We start from the raw sequence: 23,511 nt of genomic DNA, 5'->3' as shown, positions 1-23,511 counted from the left end.
ATATAACCAAATACTTTGTTAGTTAACTGGAAAAAGATACGCCCAAAAGAAGAACTGAAACCGAACCATACAATGTTAGATTGTCCTGATAACTAATCAATTGTAACCGACCTATTAATCGGTTAATCAATTTTTTTAAAATTGATATGAATTTATTCATATAGGCCATGGAATTCCATAGAGCCATAAAGCCCAAACAAATAAAAAGCTTAGCTGCTCTATTTATAATATCATTCCTACTCATCTTTCTCTCCCAGATCGATGTTAAAAATGCTTGCTTGCATTTCTCATTTTTAAGTACAAAAACACCATTGTCGAGATGTAGATGTATGACTAGAACACTATTGTCACTATTGGCTGAGCATATATTTTATGCAATTAATAAAATTTATATGTGTTTCTAAATACTAAGTATATCAGTATATCACAAACATAAAAAGTCCATATTCTTGGTGTCTCAATTAAAAAAACATCCTATAAAAGCAAAATTTTAATATAATTTATTTTTAATTTAGAGATATTTTCTTTTGCATCCTAAATTAGAATTATTTTTGTAGTGTGCTATGATATTTGTTTTACCATATCATGATATCGTGTTTGTGACTCAGTGAAGTCTATATAATGCCTTCATATTACAAAACTGTGTAACTAATAGTATTAATCAATTTAATTTTGACTTTTTTCCTAAGTTATTGAGTCGTTCCTACACACTATAATCTTGAGCTTATCTTTAAAAAGAAGATATAAATTTTAATTTCGATTTTAATCGAATATTCAGATAATATTAATCGAAACCGAACATAATTTTACAGGTTGTGCCTAATTTCTAGTTACTCAAACGCAATGTTTAATAACTTAATTAGAGATTTTGATGGATAAGGGAGCGAAAGTGACATTTAATTTATTTTTTAGTTATGCTAGTTAATTTACCACATTTAAGTATGTATCGACATCAATAAAATATTTTAGACGAAGAATTCTCCTCTTTGCTTTGTAATTATGTGGTGTGGTCTAACTTAGCAATTTAGCAATGATAATTACAAAGTGATAGTCTGACGAACGTGTCAAATTCATGATTTCTAATTTTGAAGGGATATTGGCATTTAATGAAACTTCTAAAAAGTTAGATTTTTCTCATGAATTTTAAAATTGGCAAATAATTACGAATTTCATCCCGGGTTATTTTTTCCCACAAATGACAAAATTTCCACAAATAATATTATGATACAAATTTTTTTTTCGTAATTGCTCGACAACAATTTTGAGAGTTTAAAGTTTTTCTATCTTTGAAGATAGTTTTTCTTGAAACACACCCTCCAAAATTGTTCTTCAATCTATTAAAATACTCCCTCCGTCCGCGAATAAGAGTCCCGTTTTTCCATTTTAGTCCGTCCGCGAATAAGAGTCCCGGTTCACTTTTACCATAAATGGTAATAGGGTCCCACCTTCCACTAACTCATTCCACTCACATTTCATTTAAAACTAATATATACAAGTGAGACTCTATTCCACTAACTTTTTTCCACCCACTTTTATTAATATTTCTTAAAACCCGTGCCGCCCATGAATGAGACTCCTAATGACGGACAGAGGGGGTAATATGGATTTTTTCATTCGTGAAAAATAATAAACCCGTTGTAAAGTTCGTGATATTATTTACCAATTTTAAAATTCGTGGAAAAAATACTACTTTTTAAAAATCTCATGATATTGACTCCAATATCCCAATTTTAAATTATAGAATACGAATTTATATAGCAACAATACGAAAAATACATTTAAAATACTCTTTCTTGAGGCTAGAATTTTAAAAACAAGCCCAAGTAGGAATACCAAGAAGCTTAACAAATGGGCCGGCCCAAAAAGCTTACCACCCAACACTATATAAAGATGAATATGCGCCATTCCCAAACCCTCTTCCAGAACCCTAATTTGCTGATTCAGCCGACTGTTTGAAAGTAGCAGAATCACATCTGCGCTGCTCAATCAAAGATGAAGGTTTCCTTGCATTCATGAATTCGTCGATTATTCTTCTCATTGAAATTTTTTGTGATTTTTTTGTTCGATTCTTTTCTTTTTATCTAATTTACTCCCTCAATGTGTAGTTCAACATTGCCAACCCGACGACTGGATGCCAGAAGAAGCTCGAGATTGACGATGACCTCAAGCTGTACGTATTTATATTTAATTGAGTTAGTTATGGATTTTTTACAAATCTATGTGTATGTTTATATTAGTATGTCTTTCTATCGGAATTATTAAATTGATAGTTGCTGAATTGTGCCTAATTTTGTAATTTTCTGTTTAATTCATTCTAGTGTTAGTTCCTCGTTTTTATACCTTGTTTGGTTAGCTAGGGCTTTTGCTTCCTATTCTTTTTTTTTTTTTATAAAATTAGTGATCTAAAAAATGTTATGGAGTTGATTTGAATTTGTATGTTTACTGCAAGTGCATTTTAAATCAACTCCTGATCCCATAAGTGCTTGTGTTTGTAATTAATTGTTGGCATTGGCTTGATGTGATGTATGGGCTTGATAATGTGACATGTCGTCATCAATTGTCTCAGATTTTAGTCGTGTTTCTGTTAATTACTTTCCCCATCTTTGTAAACTTGAGCTAGTTTAGTGGAGTAGTATGTATAAACTACCATGTGATAGAAGTTTTTTTTATCTGTAATTGCAGTCGGGCGTTTTGGGATAAGAGAATCTCCCAGGAAGTCAATGGCGAAGCAATGGGTGATGTATGGCTCGCTTTATTCCCTCATATCCGGTTTGATTTTTTCTTAGTACATGATTTTATGTTTTAACTCATTGATTGTTTATTTCAGGAGTTCAAGGGGTACGTCTTCAAGATTATGGGAGGTTGTGACAAACAAGGTTTTCCCATGAAGCAAGGAGTGTTGACCACTGGCCGTGTGAGGCTTCTGCTGCACAGAGGTATGTTGTGGTAGCTGTAATGGCCACTTGCTTTGGTTTATGGTCTTCTCATGTACTATATGAGAGCTTACACGATTATTCATCAGGAACTCCTTGCTTCCGCGGTTATGGAAGGAGGAACGGGGAGCGCAGGAGGAAGTCTGTTCGGGGGTGCATTGTTAGCCCTGATCTCTCTGTCTTGAATTTGGTGATTGTCAAAAAGGGTGACAACGAACTTCCTGGACTCACTGATACTGAGAAGCCGAGGATGAGAGGTCCCAAGAGGGCTTCAAAGATCCGCAAGCTGTTTAACCTTAACAAGGAGGATGATGTGAGGAAGTATGTCAATACTTACCGCCGAACTTTCACCACCAAAGCAGGTAACTTGTTTTTCTGTGTACTATGTTAATCGACCAGTGATTTTGAAATCCCACAATTGGAAACATATCTTACATTTTGAATTGTGTCCTTCAACAGGCAAGGAAGTGAGCAAAGCTCCCAAGATTCAGAGGCTTGTGACCCCATTGACGTTGCAGAGGAAAAGAGCTAGAATTGCTGACAAGAAGAAGAGGATCGTCAAGGGCAAGTCAGAGGCTGCTGAGTACCAGAAGCTTCTTGCTACTCGTTTGAAGGAACAGAGAGACAGAAGAAGTGAGAGTTTGGCCAAGAGGCGTTCTAAAGCCTCTGCTGCAACTAAATCTGCTGCTGCATGATTGGCTTTGTGGTCTGCACATGAATATTGAATCTTTTACTATGAATGTTGTTGGTTCCTTTATTTGCCTTTATTTCTAATTTTGGAAAGATTTTGAAATTGTACTGTTTTGTTTCAATTCCATTTTTGAGTATTGAATTATTTCTTCTGGCATCTATCATCTTTAGATATAGCTGAATCTATTTCGTCTATGTTCCTTGACTCTACAGATTTGATGCCTACATATGTTGCAATTCGTTCATTTTGTAAAATAAAAATTGCAACGTTTTTAGGATCACTGTATAACATGCAAATATGAACCAACAACTATATTGCAATCATCTTTGATAATCTGAATTTCTATAAAAATATTAATTTTGTAATTTATTTTATCATCCTATTTAAACTGTTTCTATCAATAAAATTCCTCTTGCTCTCTCACACGCTAAGCAGCAAGCACACTCTGAGAGAGAGGGAGGAAGAGGAACATGAGGTGTACCGGGCTGATATACCAGACGTAGCCGAGATGGAACCGATGCAGACGTTGACATCTGGCTTATTTATTTGAGGCTTGGGAGTTTTGCCACTACGTCACTGTCATCAGAAAGTTTAGTCCATTACACCTGTGTTAGGTACTTGGGTTATATCTTTCTCCATTCAAGAATGTTGTGTTATCTTTTCAAGCAACATTTTATGTAGGTGTCTTAAATTGCAATATCTCGAAGATACAGAGTTTAGTAACAGGTTTGGGGAAGAGAAAGAGAATGTCATTTAGAATGTTCATCATTATTTTATTGAAGTAGCTAGATCTGAAGGGGTTTTCTGAAGGTGTCTGACCTCTGGTTAAGACGATAATCATGTTGTTTGCTTCCGGTCTGATGTGTTTTCTTCAACATGAAGTCGCTTTCTTATTATTACCATCTGCTTTCAAGTTTGATGATGTGAACTAATATGGTGTCCTCTGTAAAATGGCCACTTCTTTTTTTTTTTCGTTACTCTGATAGTTCTATCTTCTCTCAAAAAATATTTGACTCACAGTTAGACGATCACAGGGTCTGTTATATTCTTGAGAAGCACTGGATTAAGCCTTGTATGTTGGTGGTGAAAGCAGTTCTTTTGACCTTATGTTCAGATCTAGCTACTTCAATAAAATAATGAAGTAAAAAGATGAGAGGAAAAAATAATGATACCCCTAAAAATGATAAAACAAAAAACATGGAGTATGAAACAGAAGGATGGGGGCAAAAGAACAAATTGAATGAAAAAATAGGAAAAAAGAAAAATTATAAAAAAAGGAAAGAAAGTAAAAAGTGAGAAAAGATTGAATGTTACATGAAGTATTTCTTGAGTTTCATGCCATAATGATAAGGCTAGTCACCTGAAAAATCCCTCAAGAGTCTTGTGCATTTGAAGATAGGATGCTGGTTAATTGGGAGCGTTACAAAACGTTATAGAGCTAAGAGGCTGAATCTAGAAGCTTCTAGATTCGATCGTGACGTGGACTGTCACGTGTCAGCCACGTTGGCTTACCGCGTCATACAGACGAGGTGTCATCCCGATTGGCTCACTGACGTGGAAACGGTGGTGGTCTAAAAAGAACTAGACCCACTAGCCTTGGGCCAAGCCCACAACCAGGCCCAAGCACCAAGCCCACGAACAGGCCCAAAGAACAGCCCAAAGACCACCCAAAGACCAATTGCCACGATCCAAGTCCAAGGACAAGGGCAAGGGTATGGGCACGAGCACGAGCGCGGGCTCGGGCTCGGGCTCGAGGCTCGCGGCTCGCGGAGGGCGGTCGGCGCGCGCATGTGCGCGCATGTGGGCTCTTACAACCCATCTTAGTCCACTATAATTATTACATGTAATAATCCTTCTTATTAAATACTAGTTTAATAATGTTGTAACTTCCAATGTGGGATAATTAACTCTTAATTATTCCCTAAGCTTCTCTCATAGCTCATTAAGTTTACAATTTTGCACAACTTTAATCCATTATTTCTCACTCACCGGGAATCGGATTTGAGAAAATGAATATACCACGGTCATCTACTCCGAACGTAGATCGACACTATATCATTTAATTTTACAAAATTAAATGCCTCATTGAAATTTATAATTGGTCAAAGTCCATTGACCAGCATAGATTCCAACAATCTCCCACATGAGTGGAAATAGCCAAATGCATATGCATGCAGACACAAGCTCAACCCTCGAGAGGTATATAAGCATAAGGATAGGTAGCTTTTAGCTTTGAACCTTCCATAGTCAACGCCATCGGATACACAGGCGGCCTAGTAGCGCGATGCTTTGAACCAGTCCCCCACGGCGTGCACCGAGACAATGGTGCTAACACTTAAACACCTCAACCTCATCCGTTCTCACGTTTTGTGTCCTTTGCGGCCTTGGACACCACTTTGGATTCATAAGTGTGTAATTTGAAGCGGCCACACTTCACACTTACATAGGTGATCCTGCTCGAGTATCTTGCCCTACTCGGTCTCTTTGAGAACTTAATCTCCTTGAGATCCTTAGGAATCATTAAAAGTCATAGACTTATCCTCACCACAAGGCACGTTTTCAAACACTCTATTGTTCTCTGGGGAATAGATGTAGATGAGTGTTTATCACGAACTCTCATAGCTTAGTTTTCCCATTGAACCAAGTTCTTGGGATCTCCAGTCATCATGGTTGGGTTACCACTATAACAATTCTTTAGTTTGTGGATTTTAAACCCATTCCCTCTAGCAACTTATTCATCTGATCACGGTTTAACCCTTTGGTTAGCGGATCCGCTAGATTATCTATTGGCTTCACATAGTCAATTGTAATAACGCCTGTTGTGATCAAATGTCTCACGATATTATGTCGTCGACGAATATGTCGAGACTTACCGTTATAGAAGCCATTATTTTCCCTCCCGATAGCGGCTTGGCTATCACAGTGAATCAACACTGGAGGCACTGGCTTACACCAACCTAGAATATCCTCAAGGAAGTTCTTAAGCCATTCGGCTTCTTCCCCAGCTTTATCTAAAGCTATGAATTCTGATTCCATGGTTGAACGGGCTATACATGTCTGTTTCGTGGATTTCCACGAGACAGCACCACCCCCAATAGTAAAGACGTATCCACTTGTTGAAAGTGAGTCCTTATTGTCGGATATCCAATTCGCATCACAGTACCCTTCAAGTACTGTGGGGTATCTCGAAAAATGTAGCCCATGATTTTGAGTATGTTTTAGATATCTCAAAACCCTCACAAGAGCTCTCCAATGCTCTTTGCTTGGATTACTCGTGTATCGACTCAACTTGTTCACGGAACAAGCAATGTTCGGTCGAGTGCAATTAGTCAAGTACATAATGCACCCAATGACCCGTGCATATTCTTCTTGTGCAACGGGTTCGCCCTTGTTTTTGCTCAAGTGAACATCGAGTTCAATTGGAGTCTTAACCGACGCGCCATCGTAGGCATTAAATTTCTTCAATATCTTCTCAACATAATGAGATTGAGTTAAGATGATTCCATCGGATGTTCTTAGAATTTTCATTTCAAGAATTACATCGGCTAGACCCATATCTTTCATGTCAAAGTTTCTCTTTAACATGGTCTTTGTCTCGTTAATCACTTGAGTGTTACTACCCATGATTAACATGTCATCAACGTAGAGACGCACTATAACGTACCCGTTATCAGTGCTCTTAATATAGACACATTTGTCACACTCGTTGATTTTAAACCCATTTGATAACATTACATTATCAAATTTCAAGTGCCATTGTAACGGCGCTTGCTTCAATCCGTATAGGGACTTTACGAGTTTGCATACCTTTTTCTCTTGTCCAGGTACTACACACCCTTCGGGTTGTTCCATATAGATTTCATCCTCTAACTCACTATTTAGAAACGCAGTCTTAACATTCATTTGATGAATCTCAAGATTGTGCAATGCATCAATCGCGAGAAGCACTCGGATAGATGTAATTCTCGTTACAGGTGGATAGGCGTCGAAGAAGTCACGTCCTTCCTTTTGTTTAAAACTCTTTACAACCAATCGGGCTTTATACTTATCCACTGTTCCATCGGCCTTAAATTTTCTTTCAAGCACCCATTTGCACCCTAAAGGTTTCGCACCTTCGAGAAAATCGACCAACACCCAAGTGTCGTTTAGCAAAATTGAATTAATTTCGCTTTGAACAGCTTCTCTCCAATGTAACTCGTCTGGGCCATCGAAGGCTACTTTTATTGACGTTGGCTCTTCATCCAACATAAAAGCAATGTAGTCAGGACCAAATGCTTTTGGTGTTCTGACCCTACTACCACGTCTTAGTACTGCATCACTTGGATCATACCTTACTCGCTTGCGCGATTTAGGCTCTTCATCCGCGGATTTAGAACTAGCGGCTTCATCCACTGTTTTAGAACTAGTGGCCTCATCTTCAATTCTTGTCTCGGAATTGATTGGGACTTCTTCTTTGTCCTTGCAAGGAAATGTATTTTCGAGAAATACGACATTCATTGACTCGATTGTTGTTCCTACTGTAATAGTCGATATTTCAGACTTGTGAACAACAAATCTATATGCACTTCTGTTAAGTGCATATCCAATAAAGATACAATCAACCGTTTTAGGTCCAACTGTGACTTCCTTGGGCGGGGGAACCATCACCTTCGCCAAACACCCCCACACTTTGAGGTATTTGTAGGATGGTTTCCTTCCTTTCCACAACTCATAAGGAGTGATGTCTTTTCCTTTGAGTGGGATTTTGTTTAGGATATAGTTGGCTGTCAAAATAGCCCCCCCCCCCACCACATATTCTGGGGTAATCCTGAACTCAGTAGCAACACATTCATCATCTCTTTTAGAGTTTGATTTTTGCGTTCTGCTACACCATTATATTGTGGTGAATATGGAGCTGTTGTTTGATGAATTATACCACTTGCGTTGCACAACTCTTCAAACGGGGCTACATACTCGCCTCATCTATCACTTCGAATCGCTTTGATTCTACAACCAAGTTGATTCTCAACCTCGTTCTTATAATTTATGAACGCTTCAATTGCTTCATCTTTACTTCTTAAAAGATAAATGTAGCAATATCTTGTGCAATCATCTATAAAAGTGATAAAGTACTTTTTACCACCTCTAGTTTGCACCATCCTTAAATCACATACATCCGTGTGAATTAGTTCAAGGGGTTTCGTTTTCCGTTCAACTGAGTGAAACGGTAACTTAGTCATTTTAGCCTCAAGACATATTTCACATTTGTCTTGGCTATCCACTTCAATTGCCTTTAGTAAATCTAAGTTTACTAATCTTTTCACGGCTTTTGAATTTACATGTCACAATCTACAATGCCACAAATTTGAAGACTCGGTCAAATAAGAGGAAGTAGATGTTTTATTATTATTGTTAGCCAAAGGCTTTGGAACAAGGCGCGTAGCCACACTAAGCTTGAAAAGTCCGTCGGTTACATAACCTTTTCCGAGGGACTTCCCAAACTTGTACAAAGCAAACCTATCAGACTCGAATACAAGTTTAAACCCTTTATTAACTAGTATTGATCCTGACACTAGGTTCTTGCGAATGTTCGGGACATGCAGCACATCCTTCAATGTGATCATGAGAATCACGTTGCCAATGCCGAGGACTTCGGACGATGCTTGGTTCCCCATGTTGATCTTCCTCCCTTCAACAGAAGTGTAGGAGGCAAACTTGCTCCTATCTGAGCAGACATGAGCAGTAGCGCCGGTGTCAATGTACCAGCCGCCCTTGTTGTCAACAATGTTGACTTCTTCAGTGACCACGGCAACGAGGTCATCTTCATTCCAGTCCTTGAAATCTTTCTCAACGACGTGGGCTGCCGGCTTCTTCTTCTTGCTGCGACAGTCTTTGGCAAAGTGGCCAATTTTGCCACACTTGTAGCACTTGCCTTCAAATTTCTTTGCAAGCTACTTTCCCTTTCCCTTGTCCTTCTGATTTGGGCGAGGGCGTTTGTTGGAGGGACCGCCCCGCTCCAACAAGTTGGCTTTGGCATCAAGTGGGCTAAAGCCCTTAGCCTTTTGATCGATCTTGCGCACATTCGCTTCAATGCGCAGCTTCACGATCAAGTCTTCAAGACTCATCTTCTTTCGCTTGTGCTTGAGGTAGTCCTTGAAGTCCTTCCAACTAGGAGGAAGTTTCTCAATGAGTATGCACCGCACAAAGTTGTCGGGAAAATTCATCGTTTCAGCCACGAGTCCGTGGATTATTATTTGATTCACATCAAATACCCTCAAACTTATTACTTGCTCGCCCTCGAGCAAGACCACTTAAAGCACAATGTTTCAAAACTCAACTCACGAAAGTTTTCAAAAGTTTTCATCACAAAGAATCAAGTAAGGACGTGAATGACAAAATCTAAACCCCCAACATTTCCAATCAAGATTTCCCACTATCAAGAACAATCACTCATCAACCTAGAACTTCAAGTCTAGGTGCACGTCAAAGTAAGTCCAAGCATAAGATCTTACAACTCAAACCGTCGTCATTGATTCGTCAAGCATTACTTATCACATAGATTCGCGGATTTCAAATCAAACTTCTTTAACTCTACCAAGCTATTTACAAAACATCCACAATGTATCAACAATAAAGTCCAAGGTCTTTATTCAAAGGTTGTAATGGGGCAGGGGATGAGGTAGGATAAATATGGATAGTAGCTCAAAAACTACAGATTTGAGTGCCAAATTCTTCACTCCTACAACTTCCTTCCAAAGAACCAAACAATATATATTTTACAATCCATATTTTCACTCCCCCAAACTTGAGATCTTTTCTAGACAAGAGTACATCTTTACAAAGCAATAGAAGTTCTACTTTATTTCATTTTTTTTTCCTTTTTCTTTTTTCTTTTTTTTCAAAGGCCTCGACTTTTGCGATTTTGGAGGCCGTCTTTTCCCTTTCAAAGAACTTCATTCTCAACACTTATACATTACATCAAATTTGAAAAATCTCTAAACTTTAATAGAACACCACTCAAAACTTACAACACAATCAACAAAGCTCAAACTTGTATTTAGCACCCAAATAGTAGTAAGGTTTATTGATGAGGCTAAAATGAGGCTTATTTTAGTAGCTAAGTAATTGGCTAAGTATTTGTACAAAACAATGGGGATTAAGCTCAAAGTGGCTTCTAGGGGATCATTTGTTGGACTAGGCATGTGAATACTTGGCCATGGAGTTCATCCTAGTGCCTTATCATCCCATATTATTGACACATATGAATGCAAGCACCCAACTCAATAAAGCAAATCAATCCAAGATAATTTCCACAAGACATATGACTTTCATACTCTCCTCAACTCAAGAAATCGGTTGTAGTCACAAAATGCTCTTTCAAATAAATCAATGCACAGATTCCATCCATCCTAAGCTTCAAAGATCAAGTAAAATCAAGCAAGATTTCCCAACCAGAAAGCCGAAGATAAAGCATGCACCCGTCAATTACATTGATTCAAAACAATTTTAGCATACAATACATCCAATAAAACATGCATCATGCATAAAATTCATTCAAACTCAAACAGTCCCCCAAACTTGAATGTTTCATTGTCCTCAATGCAAGCAAAGAAGAACATAAAAAGTAAAGGGATAGAAGACTTCCCAAACTTGGCATGAAATCCGTAGCATATGGGTGGGAGGGTGGGTGTATCTTCAATTGTAAGTGTGCTCCCTCATAAGCTCCAATGTGCTCCTACAAAACACAACAAAACAACAAAAAAAACAAACCATAAAGAAACACTCAATTCAAAACAAATGCTAGAGGAAAGAATTGAGCAAACAAAACCTCCAACATATGAAAATAAAAATAAAAGAAAATTAAATTAAAAAAAAACTTGGGTTGCCTCCCAATCAGCGCCTTTGTTTATAGTCGTTGGCTAGACCTTCTTCTTTGCAGCTTTCCTATCCAAACTCCAATTGGTGTCTCTTCGCCTTCTCCTGCTCTATCACAACATTCTCTCCATCAACTCGAAACATGACCGTATTTGTCTTGGTCTCAATTACAACATCGCCGGTTGCTAAAAATGGCCTACCAAAGAGAATAGGCATGTCCTTGTCCTCTTCCATCTCTATGACAATGAAGTCAACTGGGAGTATAAATTTGTCCACCTTCACCAAGACATCCTCGATGATTCCTTTAGACTTAACAATTGAATGATCCGCCAACCGAAGGTCAATGTCGATTGGTTCAATCCTTGCTTCAAGACCGATGGACCTTGCAGTTTTCAAAGCCATCAATGATATTCCCGAGCCTTGATCAAGTAGGCACTTTGAAAATTTCTTATCTCCCATCTCACATGGGATCACACAACTTTCGGGGTCTCTTCTCTTAGCCGGCATCTTTCCCTTCACAAACTGTGAGCAAAATGCACTCAATATCACCACACCATCATCTTGTATCTTCTCATTTTTCGCAATAAGGTCCTTGAAAAACTTGGAGAATTTAGGAAAATGTAGGAACAAATCCACCAAGGACACATCTACATTAACTTTCCTAATAATATTCATCATCCAATCGAGTCCCTTCTCTTGAATTATTTTCTTTCTCTTCTTCTCGATTGGGAAAGGAGGCGGCGGTATAAAATCTGGAAAATTAAATGGACTCTTCGGATCCATTGCCGGACTCAACGACTTCTTCTTTGTATCACGCCGACTTGCATCTTCTTTATCTTGTAGACCATCTCTAGCATCTGTAGTGGCCCACTCACTCCCCTCGTTTGCCCCTGCGTGCGAGGTTTGCGAGCCTAACAACTTGTCCGCCCCTGCGTGCAAGATGTTTGGGCCACTATGTACCACTTTCTCTCCAAGTCTCTCTAGCTCTTTCCCACTTCTCAATGTGACTGCTTTGCATTGTTCATTAACCTTTGGGTTCATTATCGTGGTGCTTGGAATAGTTCCTTGGGGTCTGGTTTGCACAACCGTTGCAAGTTGGCCTATCATCATCTCCAAGTTCTTCATTGTGGCATCAATGTGGCCAAACTTCTCATTAACGTTTTCCTTGAATTGATCATTCTCCTTTTGGCTCTTAGTCATGAAGGAGTATATCTGTGCAACTTGATCATCACTTGATGGCTTCTTCTCATACCCCGAGGGTTGGGCATTACTCCTCCATTGATTACCCGCAGTGTTGCTAAGACCAGCTTGATTCCAATTTGGTTGCTGAGGTCTCCAATTCTGCTGATTGTATTGTGGCCCTTGATTGTAGCCTTGACGATTATCCCCAATATAATTCACATCTTCCACAGGTGCTCCTTGCAAACTAGGACATTGATCTGTATAATGTCCTCCTTGGCACACTCCACACTTCATCACAGGCGTGGCTTGGGATTGAGGAGTCAACTGCATAGATTTGACGGCATTCGTCATCAACGAAATTTGAGTACTAAAGTCAGCCATTTGAGCTTCTATAGCTAACACCTTTCCGACTCCTTAGTAGCACCAAATGTATCTCCCGCGGCCACCTTCCTTGGATTATGCCAATTCCTCTGATTGTTCGCTAATATTTGAAATAGCGCTCTTACTTCATCATGGGTCAAATCGTCCAAGTTCCCACTCGAACCTGTAGTAACCAACCCTGTGCCTTCATGATTAAGTCCCTTGTAGAACTTCAAAAGATCATGCCCCGGAGCTAGTCCATGACTTGAGCATTTCCTTAGCAAGTCTGTAAATCTCTTCCAAGCTTCGGCAAATGACTCATCATACTTTTGTCGGAATGAAGTGATCTCCTCTCTCAACTTTTCTATCTTCATTGGAGAATTGTACTCTAAGAGAAACTTCGACTTCAACTCTTCAAAAGTTGCAATGTTGTAGCCTAGTAGTGAGTCATACCATTCCCTTGCTTTCTCTCTCAATGAGAAAGGAAATAAAGCTCTCTTGATTCGATGATGCTCCACATTTGGCGGTCTATGAGAGTTCGTCAATTCATAAAAGGCATTCAAATGACTCATTGGATCTTCTTCATCTCGACCATGGAAAAGATTTCCACCATTAACCAAACTAATATAGTGAGGTGGGATGTTGACATTGTCATGTGCATAGGCAAACTCCCCCGGGTGATCAACTCCCGATCTAAGGATGTCGCCAAACCTTCCCATGGGTGGTGGATTATTATTGTTGTCAGCCATTGATTCGGTGTCCGACTCTGTCCCACAACTACTTTCTGAACTTGACTCGAAGAGTGGGTTACTTCTAACTGGACTCTGATAGTCCGGATAAATCTCAATCTCTGAACCTCTCGGCCCTCTCTTTCTTTGATAACAGAGTAATCCAAACGGTGGTGTACCCTGTGATCTTGTGTGCATTCACAACTTTCTCTTTTTTTTAATTACCTAAACTTGCACAACAGAAAAGAAACCAAGCACATACACAAAATATATTTCACTACAACCGAAAGCGAGACCTCTCGACAACTTCGGGGTAAGTTCCTATAAAACGTGTGTGCTTTAGTGAAAACTAAATAATCCTAATCACTAAACTAAGAATTAAAAAGATATCACCTAATATAAAACACTCCTTCGTCTTCAAGTCCCAACGTGGTAGATGGATATCACCTCCAAGAACACGAAGTAAGTTCCTAAACAAAACAAAGAGAAAAATCAAACAAAATAATACAAAAATAAAACTACTAAGTAGTAAACAACCTATTGCCTCCCCGGCAACGGCGCCAAAACTTGATGCGTATTTTAGAGTATCTGATTCAGTTCACACAAGATATCAAGTTTAATTAATTAACTCTAATAATACTACGATACTGCAAGATTACAGCGTCGTTAGTAGTATTTCAAGTGTCGATCCACAGGAAGGTAGAAGATTGTTTAAACTTATGAATTTAAAAGATGAAACATAAGGAATTGATTTTTTTGGTTTTGAAAGATTCAAACAAACGAAAATAAAAGATTAACAAAAGATGGATTTCTCAAACGGAAAAGCATGTCACTCCAAGTTGCTCAAAAGACTTGCATATTTCTACATCTATCAAAAGCACAAATTTTGGGATTAATTCATCAACCTAATCGCTTGCACTGAACATGTTTGCGACGTATAGTTCACAGTCAGCTGAACACTTGTTCCATGAACTAATTTTCGATGTTTATAAACTCCTGCGGAAGCGCGGGAGACATAAACATCTACTATATAAACTTACCTAATCCGTTGTCAAATTATCCTCTGAACAATTCAAATTCAACAACACATCAATTTTTTAGTCCATCCAAGTCTATGTTAAAGAGACGATAAACAAGGATTAAACATCTATAACGATAGAGGCCTCTAAAGTGATAGAATCTAACATTAAACACATCAACGATGACAAAACGTGGATTCAAAGGTGTAGATACATTCACACAAGCCTAAATCACAACTTGGAGCAACATTGAGAGTTTAGCCTAAACACATGATAAACATCACGATGAAAACCATAGGAAGCATGCTCTCGTTGAGTGGAATTGAGATTTGGAGACGGATAGTCGGAATGTTGGCCGGAATTTCTTCCTTCTCTTCTTCCTCCTCTCTTTCTCTCTTTTTCCCTCTCACTTTTCGCCCCAGGAAGTCTCTCTCCATCCTCCAAAACCGCCCAAGAAACCAATTTGAAACCTAAAATTCGGCAGTTTTCGAGAAACACGCCCGACCGGGCAAAATGGTGCCAACCCGGGCGTTTTTGATGTCCCCGGGCGTTTTTAATGCTGAAAACGCCCGACCCGGGCGTTTTTGCCGGTTTTGACTGCTTCGCGCAACCTTCGTCAAATGCCCATAACTTCTTCATTCGAACTCCGATTGAGGCGTGCAATATACCCACGCGAAGCTATTTCAAAGACGAAGATAATGGTGGTAAGATAAAAGAATTTGGACACCATCTTGATAGGCAAAGAACAGTTTCAATAAGACGCTACTCCACATGTACATCTATCAACTAATATATAATAATCAAGCTTTAATGATTAATTGATAGATGATTTTAATGTACAAAATAGGAGAAATCATGGAGTAGAACAAGTATTATTTGATTCACATCACTATGTTTGGTAAAATGAGAATTGATATGAAATTGAATTTACATGTTTGATAAATATACACATAGTGCACACACTACACACATTTTACATATTTTCACACAAAACATAATTATAAGCAAAAAACATAAAGTATTTATTCAGTAAAGGGGCAAGGATACCGAATGCTAGTTGTCGGCCAACTTCCAGAGCTGGGTAATGGCTAGTCAACTGGCTAGGCTAGTTGCCAGCCAACTTCCAGAGCTGGGTAATGGCTAGTCAACTTGTCAGGTCCACAGGGAAAATTAATCCCAGGTTGCGCCTCCCAGGGGTCGAACTCGTGACCTCCAGGATATGGACGCAGTATCCTTGCCCCTTTACCCCTTTTATAGAATAACTCAAGTGAGACCTCCTTTTAGGATTGTGAATATTCCTCTTTGGGCTGTCTCGACCAACTTGATGCGTTTACTTTATTGGCAAAAAAACAACACTCTATCTTTCTCTTATTTTATTGCCCTATTTTTTCTCCCTCCTATTTTATTCATTGTTTATTCAGCCACTAAATAAAGTATCCATAATCTTGTGGCCAAAAAGCGCATCACTTGTTGTGGGATAGAAGGAGTATATATATTACTCCTAGGTCCCTACTAAGTTGGATCACTTCTTTTGGACAAAGAGATTAAGAATTTGACATGAATTGATTAAATGATAATAAAAAAAATTACGAGAGATAAGAGAGAGCAAAGTTGGTAATAGAATAAAGTAAGATTGATTAGATGTTTTATTTTTGTCAAAAAAAGTAATGACTCAACTTTGCTTGAATGTCCAAAAAGGAATATGACTCAATTTAGTTGGTACGGATGCAGTATAATATTATTCTAGAATATATATTTATAATGAAGCCTCCTGCTAAGATATTTTTTTTCGTTCACCCTTGCTTTCATCTTTAATCATACACCAAAATTCATTTTTTATGTAGAAATTTTCTAACTATACACTAAATCCAAATCCATTTTTTAAGGAGAAAATATGGTGCTATTAAAAATTTTTGTGAGATCTCTAAAATGGGGTAAAATTTGAATTGATGCAAGTAAAACTACTTTATGTGTGATGTATACTTAAAAAAATAAGTATGAATTTAGTATAAATAGTTCTAGATGACCTTATAAGTGGAATACTTTGGATGGCTATAATGAGACGGCTAAGCTTTACTTAATTTGAAACACTATTTACCGTAACCCATGAAAATGTAGTTGGATGAAATTATGTATTGCCTTGTAAGTTAGGGTAAGAAATATCTCACGGGTTTCAGATACGTGAAATGCCCACTTTACTTCATGTTAAAAAAAAAAAAAATAAAATAAAATAAAATAAAACGAAGTTAATAAAAGGACAGCACTCTTTTTGTTATGAAAACCATACTGTCGGCTGGAATCTTTGGAGCATGTGCTTGATTCTTTTATCAAATTTCGATATTGCCCTTGCTACTTGTATATAATGACATATATATCCAATTGCCCACCAACCTCAGCAACTACAGCAGTAGTAGTTAGATTAAGATGAGGACAGATTAAGGTAATAATTACGATTAATAATTCTGATTTTTTTCACCGGAAAATTGTGGGAAATATCTCGCCAAATTGTCATTATTTGAGTTTGAAATAAAACTTACAGGATATGAGTATATATAAAAAATGAAAAATTACACAATTATTTCTATTTTGCCTTTCATCTAAATATTGTCTCGGCCCGAGCATCTAAATATCTAATTAACGATGGTCAACAACATCCAAATTACGGAATGCATATGCTAAGGCCTAAGAGCATCCACTATAGGTGGACAAGTTTTGGTGGACAACTTTTTTTTTTGTCCATAGCCCCATTTTATTTGTCCACAGCCCCAAAAAAAAGTGTCCGCAACAATAGTGGACACTTTTTGGTGGACAACTTTCACTTTATTTTTCTTGTTGTATTTTTTAATTCAATTTTACAATTAAAATTATCGGACTAAAAATGGGTGTGGAGTGGAAGACAAATTGGTGGGTATTTAATTTAAATGGGTGTGGAGTGGAATAAATTAAATAAAAAATCGAAATTAAAAAAAAAAAAAAAAGGCGGAACCGGCGGTCCGCCGCGGCGGTGTCGCCGCGCAATAGGTAGGCGCGGCGACCGCCGCTTTTCTCTCTCCAGCGGCTCGTCCTCGCCGCAAAGCCGGTGCTACCCCTTCCGCCCCAACAAATTCGTCCGCCCCCGGGGCGGACGCGTCCGCCACTATACGCCGCCGCGGCGTAGCCGGGAAGGGGGCGGCCGGCGCGCCGCCCCTATAGTGGATGCCCTAAGAGTGTCCATAGTGGTGGACAACAGCTCCGGAACAGTCACGCCACAGCCACAGCCATAAAAACTTGTCCAGCCCAATAGACAGTCATGCCATAGCTATAAATCACAATTATTTTATTAATTGTTGATATATTTTAATTAGACTAGAACAAAATTAATTGGACCAAAAATAAATAGAATGAAATGGAGTGAAAAAAATGAATTGGAAATAGATATTTAATAGAAATAAATTCAGAAAAAATAAAATAAATAAATAAATAAATTGCAGTGGTTCGCGGTGCTGGTCGCCACCACCCCCTTCCACGCCTCCAACTCTTTAAATATCAATTCTTTAAATTTTGTGATATTGTATATTGATCTATCTTTAGAGTGTGAAGATTAAATCATAGACAAAACATTTTAACTTATCATATATCATTAAACAAATTAAATCCCACCGTATTTATAATTTTGCCCAATCAAAACTTGAAATGATGAAATATAAATCATATTACATGTACATATGTACTGCACGTTCAAAACTAAAATTAAATCCTCCACGACACATAACATGATGATCTTACTCCTTTTGTTTCCTAAAACTAGAATTCTTTTTTCTTTTATTTCATTTCTTAAACTAAAAACTCTTTTATTTTGGGAAATGGATTCCATAATCCACCAATACTAATTTCACTATATTTTCTGTTCTCATTTATTTGATTTTTTTAGTCTCTAACTTTCTTACTTTATAAATTTTGCAATTTTTATTTTCAAAGTTCCTATTTTTAGGAAATGAAGTAGAATGTAACATTGTAGATTATGCGAAAAAATATGTAAAATATTAAGACAATTAAGATGAGTTCACATAAAATTGAGGTAACACACACACACACTAACACATGACAATTACGTACTTGTATTTTATTACCTCCGTCCTCTAAAATTTATTCCACTTTGATCAGCCACGGGTTTTAAGAAATGTAATGGAAAGTGAGTTGAAAAAGTTAGTTGATTGTAGGTCTTACTTTTATATATTAGTTTTATAATAAATGTGAGTAAGAATGAATTAATGGATGATGGGATCCACTATAAAAAATAGTAAAAAAATAAAATGAGATACATTTTGGAGGAAAATGAAAAAAATGATAAATTTTCATGGATGTATGTAATAGTAATTGTTTGGATAAAAATTAGTCAAAAAAAATGTTGAAGAAGAAATGATCAACAACCTGTTTGTAGAAAGCAGCAGACACATAACCTAACATTCAGAAAAACTTGTTTGACAATGATTACACCAACCCCAATAAACTAAAAAAAAATGAAAAAAGAAAAAAGAAAAAAAAAAAATTCACCTACCAAACTCCTACTCTCTCTACATTCTATAAAATCCATTCTGCAATTCCAGGTTGTTGTAGAGCAATCCTCTCCACTCCTCTCTTCTTCTCTCCCACATTTCCCCCAAATTGAATTTTGATAGAGACAGAGAGTGTGACAATGGCTGCTTTGCCCAACACCGCTGCCTTCTCCTCCAAATCCGCCATCGTCCACCCCCAATCTCTCCTCCCCGGCGCCGCCGCCCATTCCCCTTCCCTCTCCTGCGTCCGCCACCGTATCTCCGCCGTGCATGCTGCGGAGCCGGCCAAGGTGGCGCCGACGCCTTCCTCCTCCGCCAAGTGGACCCCGCTTACATGGAAAACTAAGAATGCTCTGCAGCTCCCCGAGTATCCCGATGTGGCGGAGCTCGAGTCGGTGCTCGACACCATGGAGGCCTACCCGCCCCTGGTCTTCGCCGGAGAGGTCCGCAGCCTCGAGGATCGCCTCGCCGAGGCCGCCGTCGGCAAAGCCTTCCTCCTCCAGGGCGGCGACTGCGCCGAGAGCTTCAAGGAATTCAGCGCTAACAACATTCGTGACACCTTCAGAATTCTCCTCCAGATGAGCGTCGTCCTCTCCTTCGGTGGTCAATTGCCTGTTATCAAGGTGAAATTTCCGCCATTGATTTTTCAATCAAATGTATTCATTGCTAGATTAGGTTAACGAATTGCTGTTTTTAGATCTGTATCGAAGATCTAAATTAACATGATAGTCAGATGCTTACAATTTGGGGGTTTCAATTCCATTCAAAATAAACTATGAAGATTTGTTGGTTTGACCCACATTTGCTTTAAATTAGTAGTATAACAAGTCATTAATATGCACAGTTTGTGTTTTCATGCCTTATTTTAGAGTAGACGATCAAGCATAATGCTCTTGTTATGCTAGGCTATTGAGAATTCAAATTGCTAAATTCTCATTTATTTGACAAGTGAGTAATAGTTGTGTGGATGGTCTTCCTTAGGTTGGGAGGATGGCTGGGCAGTTTGCCAAACCAAGATCAGACCCTATGGAGGAAAAGGATGGAGTTAAGCTTCCTAGTTACAAGGGTGATAACATTAACGGCGATGCCTTCACTGCAGAATCAAGAATCCCGGATCCTCACAGGATGATCAGGGCCTACTGCCAGGCTGCATCGACCCTTAACCTTCTCAGAGCCTTTGCTACCGGAGGTTACGCAGCAATGCAGAGAGTTACTCAGTGGAATCTTGATTTTGTCGAGAACAGCGAACAGGGCGACAGGTGTGTCCTAATGAATGGCGTTGAAACGATCAGTGTTCTATAGTTTGATCTCATTTTGTGGATTGTTTAAATAAATTTAGGCCGTTCATTTGCTAAAAGTCCGTGTTTGAATGGTTCATTAGGTATCAAGAACTGGCCCACCGGGTTGACGAAGCCTTGGGGTTCATGGAGGCTGCTGGACTCACAATCGACCACCCTGTGATGTCAACGACAGAGTTTTGGACTTCCCATGAATGTTTGCTTCTGCCTTATGAACAGGCACTCACCCGCAAAGATTCAACGACTGGTCTATACTACGGCTGCTCAGCACACATGCTCTGGGTCGGTGAACGTACCAGGCAGCTTGACGGTGCACACGTCGAATTCTTGAGAGGAGTTTCTAACCCTCTGGGTATCAAGGTAGAAATCTTGAACACAGTTGTAGAAGTAATTCTTACCAATTAACACAGCATACTAAGATATGTATGGAATCCAATTTGCAGGTGAGCCAAAAGATGGACCCCAAGGAACTTACTAAACTCATCGACATCTTGAATCCCACCAACAAGCCAGGAAGGATTACTGTCATTGTCAGAATGGGTGCCGAGAATATGAGAGTCAAGCTGCCTCATTTGGTGAGGGCAGTCCGTGGAGCCGGCCAAATCATAACCTGGGTATGCGACCCTATGCATGGAAACACTATCAAGGCACCTTGCGGACTCAAGACCCGTGCTTTTGATGCAATCTTGGTATGTTTGCTTTCTCTCCCCGTCATCGTATATAAATTCGGTTTTGAACTTGATCGATAGGTTTTGATCATTGTGCACTCATCATCCCTTAATAGTAGTATATTATTTATTTTCCTCAAAGCAAAAGTGATTGAAAATTAATTATATACCGTATGAATTAGACCACTTGATGCACAGATACAAGTTGAGACATGACATCAACATTAGTCAGTGACTTGAAGAAATCGTGTGGGGTTTGCCCATTTGAAAATGGTTGTACCAATTTTGACTATGAATAGTTAGATATATTTAAAAAATTGCTACTATAATGAAAAAATTCTGGAGCTACTACATTTTTTTGGAGCTTAGTTGAGGTAGTTGAACAATAGTTAGGTGTGGCATTATTTGAGCTGTCGCTTTCTTTGTTGACTCATTTAATCCTAGAAAATGTAGTAATGTTTTTTTGTTTGGCCTATTCGCAGGCGGAGGTGAGGGCTTTCTTCGATGTTCATGAGCAAGAAGGCAGCCACGCTGGTGGAATCCATTTGGAGATGACCGGACAGAACGTGACAGAGTGCATCGGAGGATCAAGGACAGTGACATTCGACGATCTGAGCTCACGCTACCACACACACTGCGACCCGAGACTGAACGCATCGCAGTCACTGGAACTGGCCTTCATCGTTTCGGAGAGGCTAAGGAAGAAGAGGATGGCAGCTCAACGTCTCCTCTCTTAGATTTTCTACACTAGATAAATTATAGTAGTAACTAAGGTTCAATATTTGGATGCAAGTGGTAAGTACCAACAACAGTCTTGTGGAATATGCCGTTTTCCTACCTTCTCAGTAATTGTGTTCTATGTGGTATTCTAAGTGGAATTTATTTTATCTTTAATTTGTGAACGTAAAGAGATTTTCTGTATTATTTTGGAAGTATTATTTTGGAATAAATGACGTGGTTGCCTTATTGTGTCGTGGCCCCTCTCTCATCGCATGTGCTAGTTCCAATTTAATACTCCCTCCGTTCTCTCATAGTTGAGGCGAAACTTTTGTGCACGGAGTTTAAGAAATTAATGTTGAGTGTGTTAAATAAATAGATAAAAAAAGTCAGAAAGAGAAAAAGGTAGAGAGAATAAAGTAAAAAGCGAATAAAGTAGAGAGAAGAAAATAAGAGAGAGTAAAGTAAGAAAGAGAAAAAAGTTACCATATATGGAAATGACTCAACTATGATGGAACTTCCCAAAATGGAAAAATGACTCAACTATGAGGGAACGGAGGGAGTACTATCGTGCTTCTTCTGTAAACATGAATGAAACCTGAGGTTGATGGTACATTGATCCAAACATCGTAAAAGAACAACACAATAGCTCTTTATGGCCATGTGAATTTATTTATTTCAATCTAAGCAATAAATTTTATCTGCTTATTTAAAGTTTTTTATTTGTTTACTTATTTATTTTCCATATGGCAATTAAATTGTCACATATCTATTCTATGTTCATTTTAATGGTCATAATCCAAAATAATTATAGACTAGGGTGGCTTAAATGAAAAATATCATAGTTAAGAAGAGTAATTGTAAAGTTTGGTTATCAGGTACTCCATAGCTGAACTATATAGAGCTATTGAGCTGCAAGTTCGACTCGAGCGGATGACAAAATTGGACAATTCACGGCAAAATTCTTTAAATGGTAATAAGTGCGAACTAGATTCCCGAAACCGGAACATTCTTTAGTTCTAATTTATAGTGTGACGCATTATGAGAATGCGTAAATGATTACGCATTTTCAGAATACGTAACACCCTTGACTTAGATAAAGGGCCGACAGACAAATGATATAAATTCACAAACAAAACTCATAACACCGTAATAGATACACATATTTACTATCACCATTTTAACAACACAAATACACTTTATCAAAACCCTAAATATCAACAAAAATTGTTCAAGATATCTCAAGCTCTTGCCCAAAAATATGTAAAATTTGAGTAAATTTCAAATTAGGAATTCGTAAGTGGTAAAATTTAATTTTATGGAGCATTTTCAAATTTTGTGAAATTATACTCCATCTAACCCTTCGTCCCAAGGTAGTTGAGACATTTCTTTTGGAGAGAATAAGTACGTGAGAAAAAAGTTTTTGTCAAAAATTAAAAAAAAAATGACTCAAGTAGTTCGAGACAACTCAAAAAGAAATACAACTTAATTATCTTGGGACGGAGACAATATAATTGGTTAAATTC

General features: G+C 38.3%; 2 protein-coding genes, 1 non-coding gene and 1 pseudogene across 3 annotated transcripts; 3 read left to right on the top strand and 1 right to left on the bottom strand.

Annotated features, from left to right (window-relative positions):
* Window positions 1-1,871: 1,871 nt before the first annotated feature.
* Window positions 1,872-3,780, top strand: LOC125202341 (small ribosomal subunit protein eS6-like). The gene is made up of 6 exons (XM_048100720.2): window positions 1,872-1,998; window positions 2,106-2,170; window positions 2,683-2,740; window positions 2,828-2,936; window positions 3,023-3,295; window positions 3,393-3,780. The coding sequence occupies exons 1-6, from the start codon at window positions 1,993-1,995 to the stop codon at window positions 3,626-3,628; spliced, it is 747 nt and encodes a 248-aa protein (XP_047956677.1). The 5' UTR covers window positions 1,872-1,992; the 3' UTR covers window positions 3,629-3,780.
* Window positions 3,781-11,547: 7,767 nt separating this feature from the next.
* Window positions 11,548-13,946, bottom strand: LOC148932483 (uncharacterized; annotated as a pseudogene).
* On the top strand, window positions 13,276-13,382 carry LOC148932484 (small nucleolar RNA R71). Its single transcript, XR_016136098.1, has one exon. It is a non-coding gene; the product is annotated as a small nucleolar RNA R71 (small nucleolar RNA).
* A 5,400-nt stretch (window positions 13,947-19,346) lies between the features above and the next one.
* On the top strand, window positions 19,347-22,234 carry LOC125200762 (phospho-2-dehydro-3-deoxyheptonate aldolase 2, chloroplastic-like). Its single transcript, XM_048098522.2, has 5 exons — window positions 19,347-19,925; window positions 20,284-20,561; window positions 20,684-20,960; window positions 21,044-21,289; window positions 21,751-22,234. The coding sequence occupies exons 1-5, from the start codon at window positions 19,443-19,445 to the stop codon at window positions 22,003-22,005; spliced, it is 1,539 nt and encodes a 512-aa protein (XP_047954479.1). The 5' UTR covers window positions 19,347-19,442; the 3' UTR covers window positions 22,006-22,234.
* Window positions 22,235-23,511: the final 1,277 nt, after the last annotated feature.

This window comes from Salvia hispanica, chromosome 2 (genome assembly GCF_029641045.1).
Source record: "Salvia hispanica isolate PSC_SH4W2 chromosome 2, Shi_PSC_v1, whole genome shotgun sequence".
In the NCBI taxonomy this organism is placed as follows: Eukaryota; Viridiplantae; Streptophyta; class Magnoliopsida; order Lamiales; family Lamiaceae; genus Salvia; species Salvia hispanica.
The sequence above is the reverse complement of the archived record's forward strand: the minus strand, read 5'-3'. Positions and strand labels throughout refer to the sequence as shown.

Bases quoted from the DNA above. Each gene is read 5' to 3' on its own strand.
- LOC125200762 (XM_048098522.2), top strand. From the start codon at position 19,443: ATGGCTGCTTTGCCCAACACCGCTGCCTTCTCCTCCAAATCCGCCATC. The intron at 20,961-21,043 runs GTAGAAATCTTG...TCCAATTTGCAG, and splicing joins CTAACCCTCTGGGTATCAAG to GTGAGCCAAAAGATGGACCC. The intron at 21,290-21,750 runs GTATGTTTGCTT...GCCTATTCGCAG, and splicing joins GTGCTTTTGATGCAATCTTG to GCGGAGGTGAGGGCTTTCTT.
- LOC125202341 (XM_048100720.2), top strand. The intron at 2,937-3,022 runs GTATGTTGTGGT...ATTATTCATCAG, and splicing joins GAGGCTTCTGCTGCACAGAG to GAACTCCTTGCTTCCGCGGT. The intron at 3,296-3,392 runs GTAACTTGTTTT...GTCCTTCAACAG, and splicing joins AACTTTCACCACCAAAGCAG to GCAAGGAAGTGAGCAAAGCT.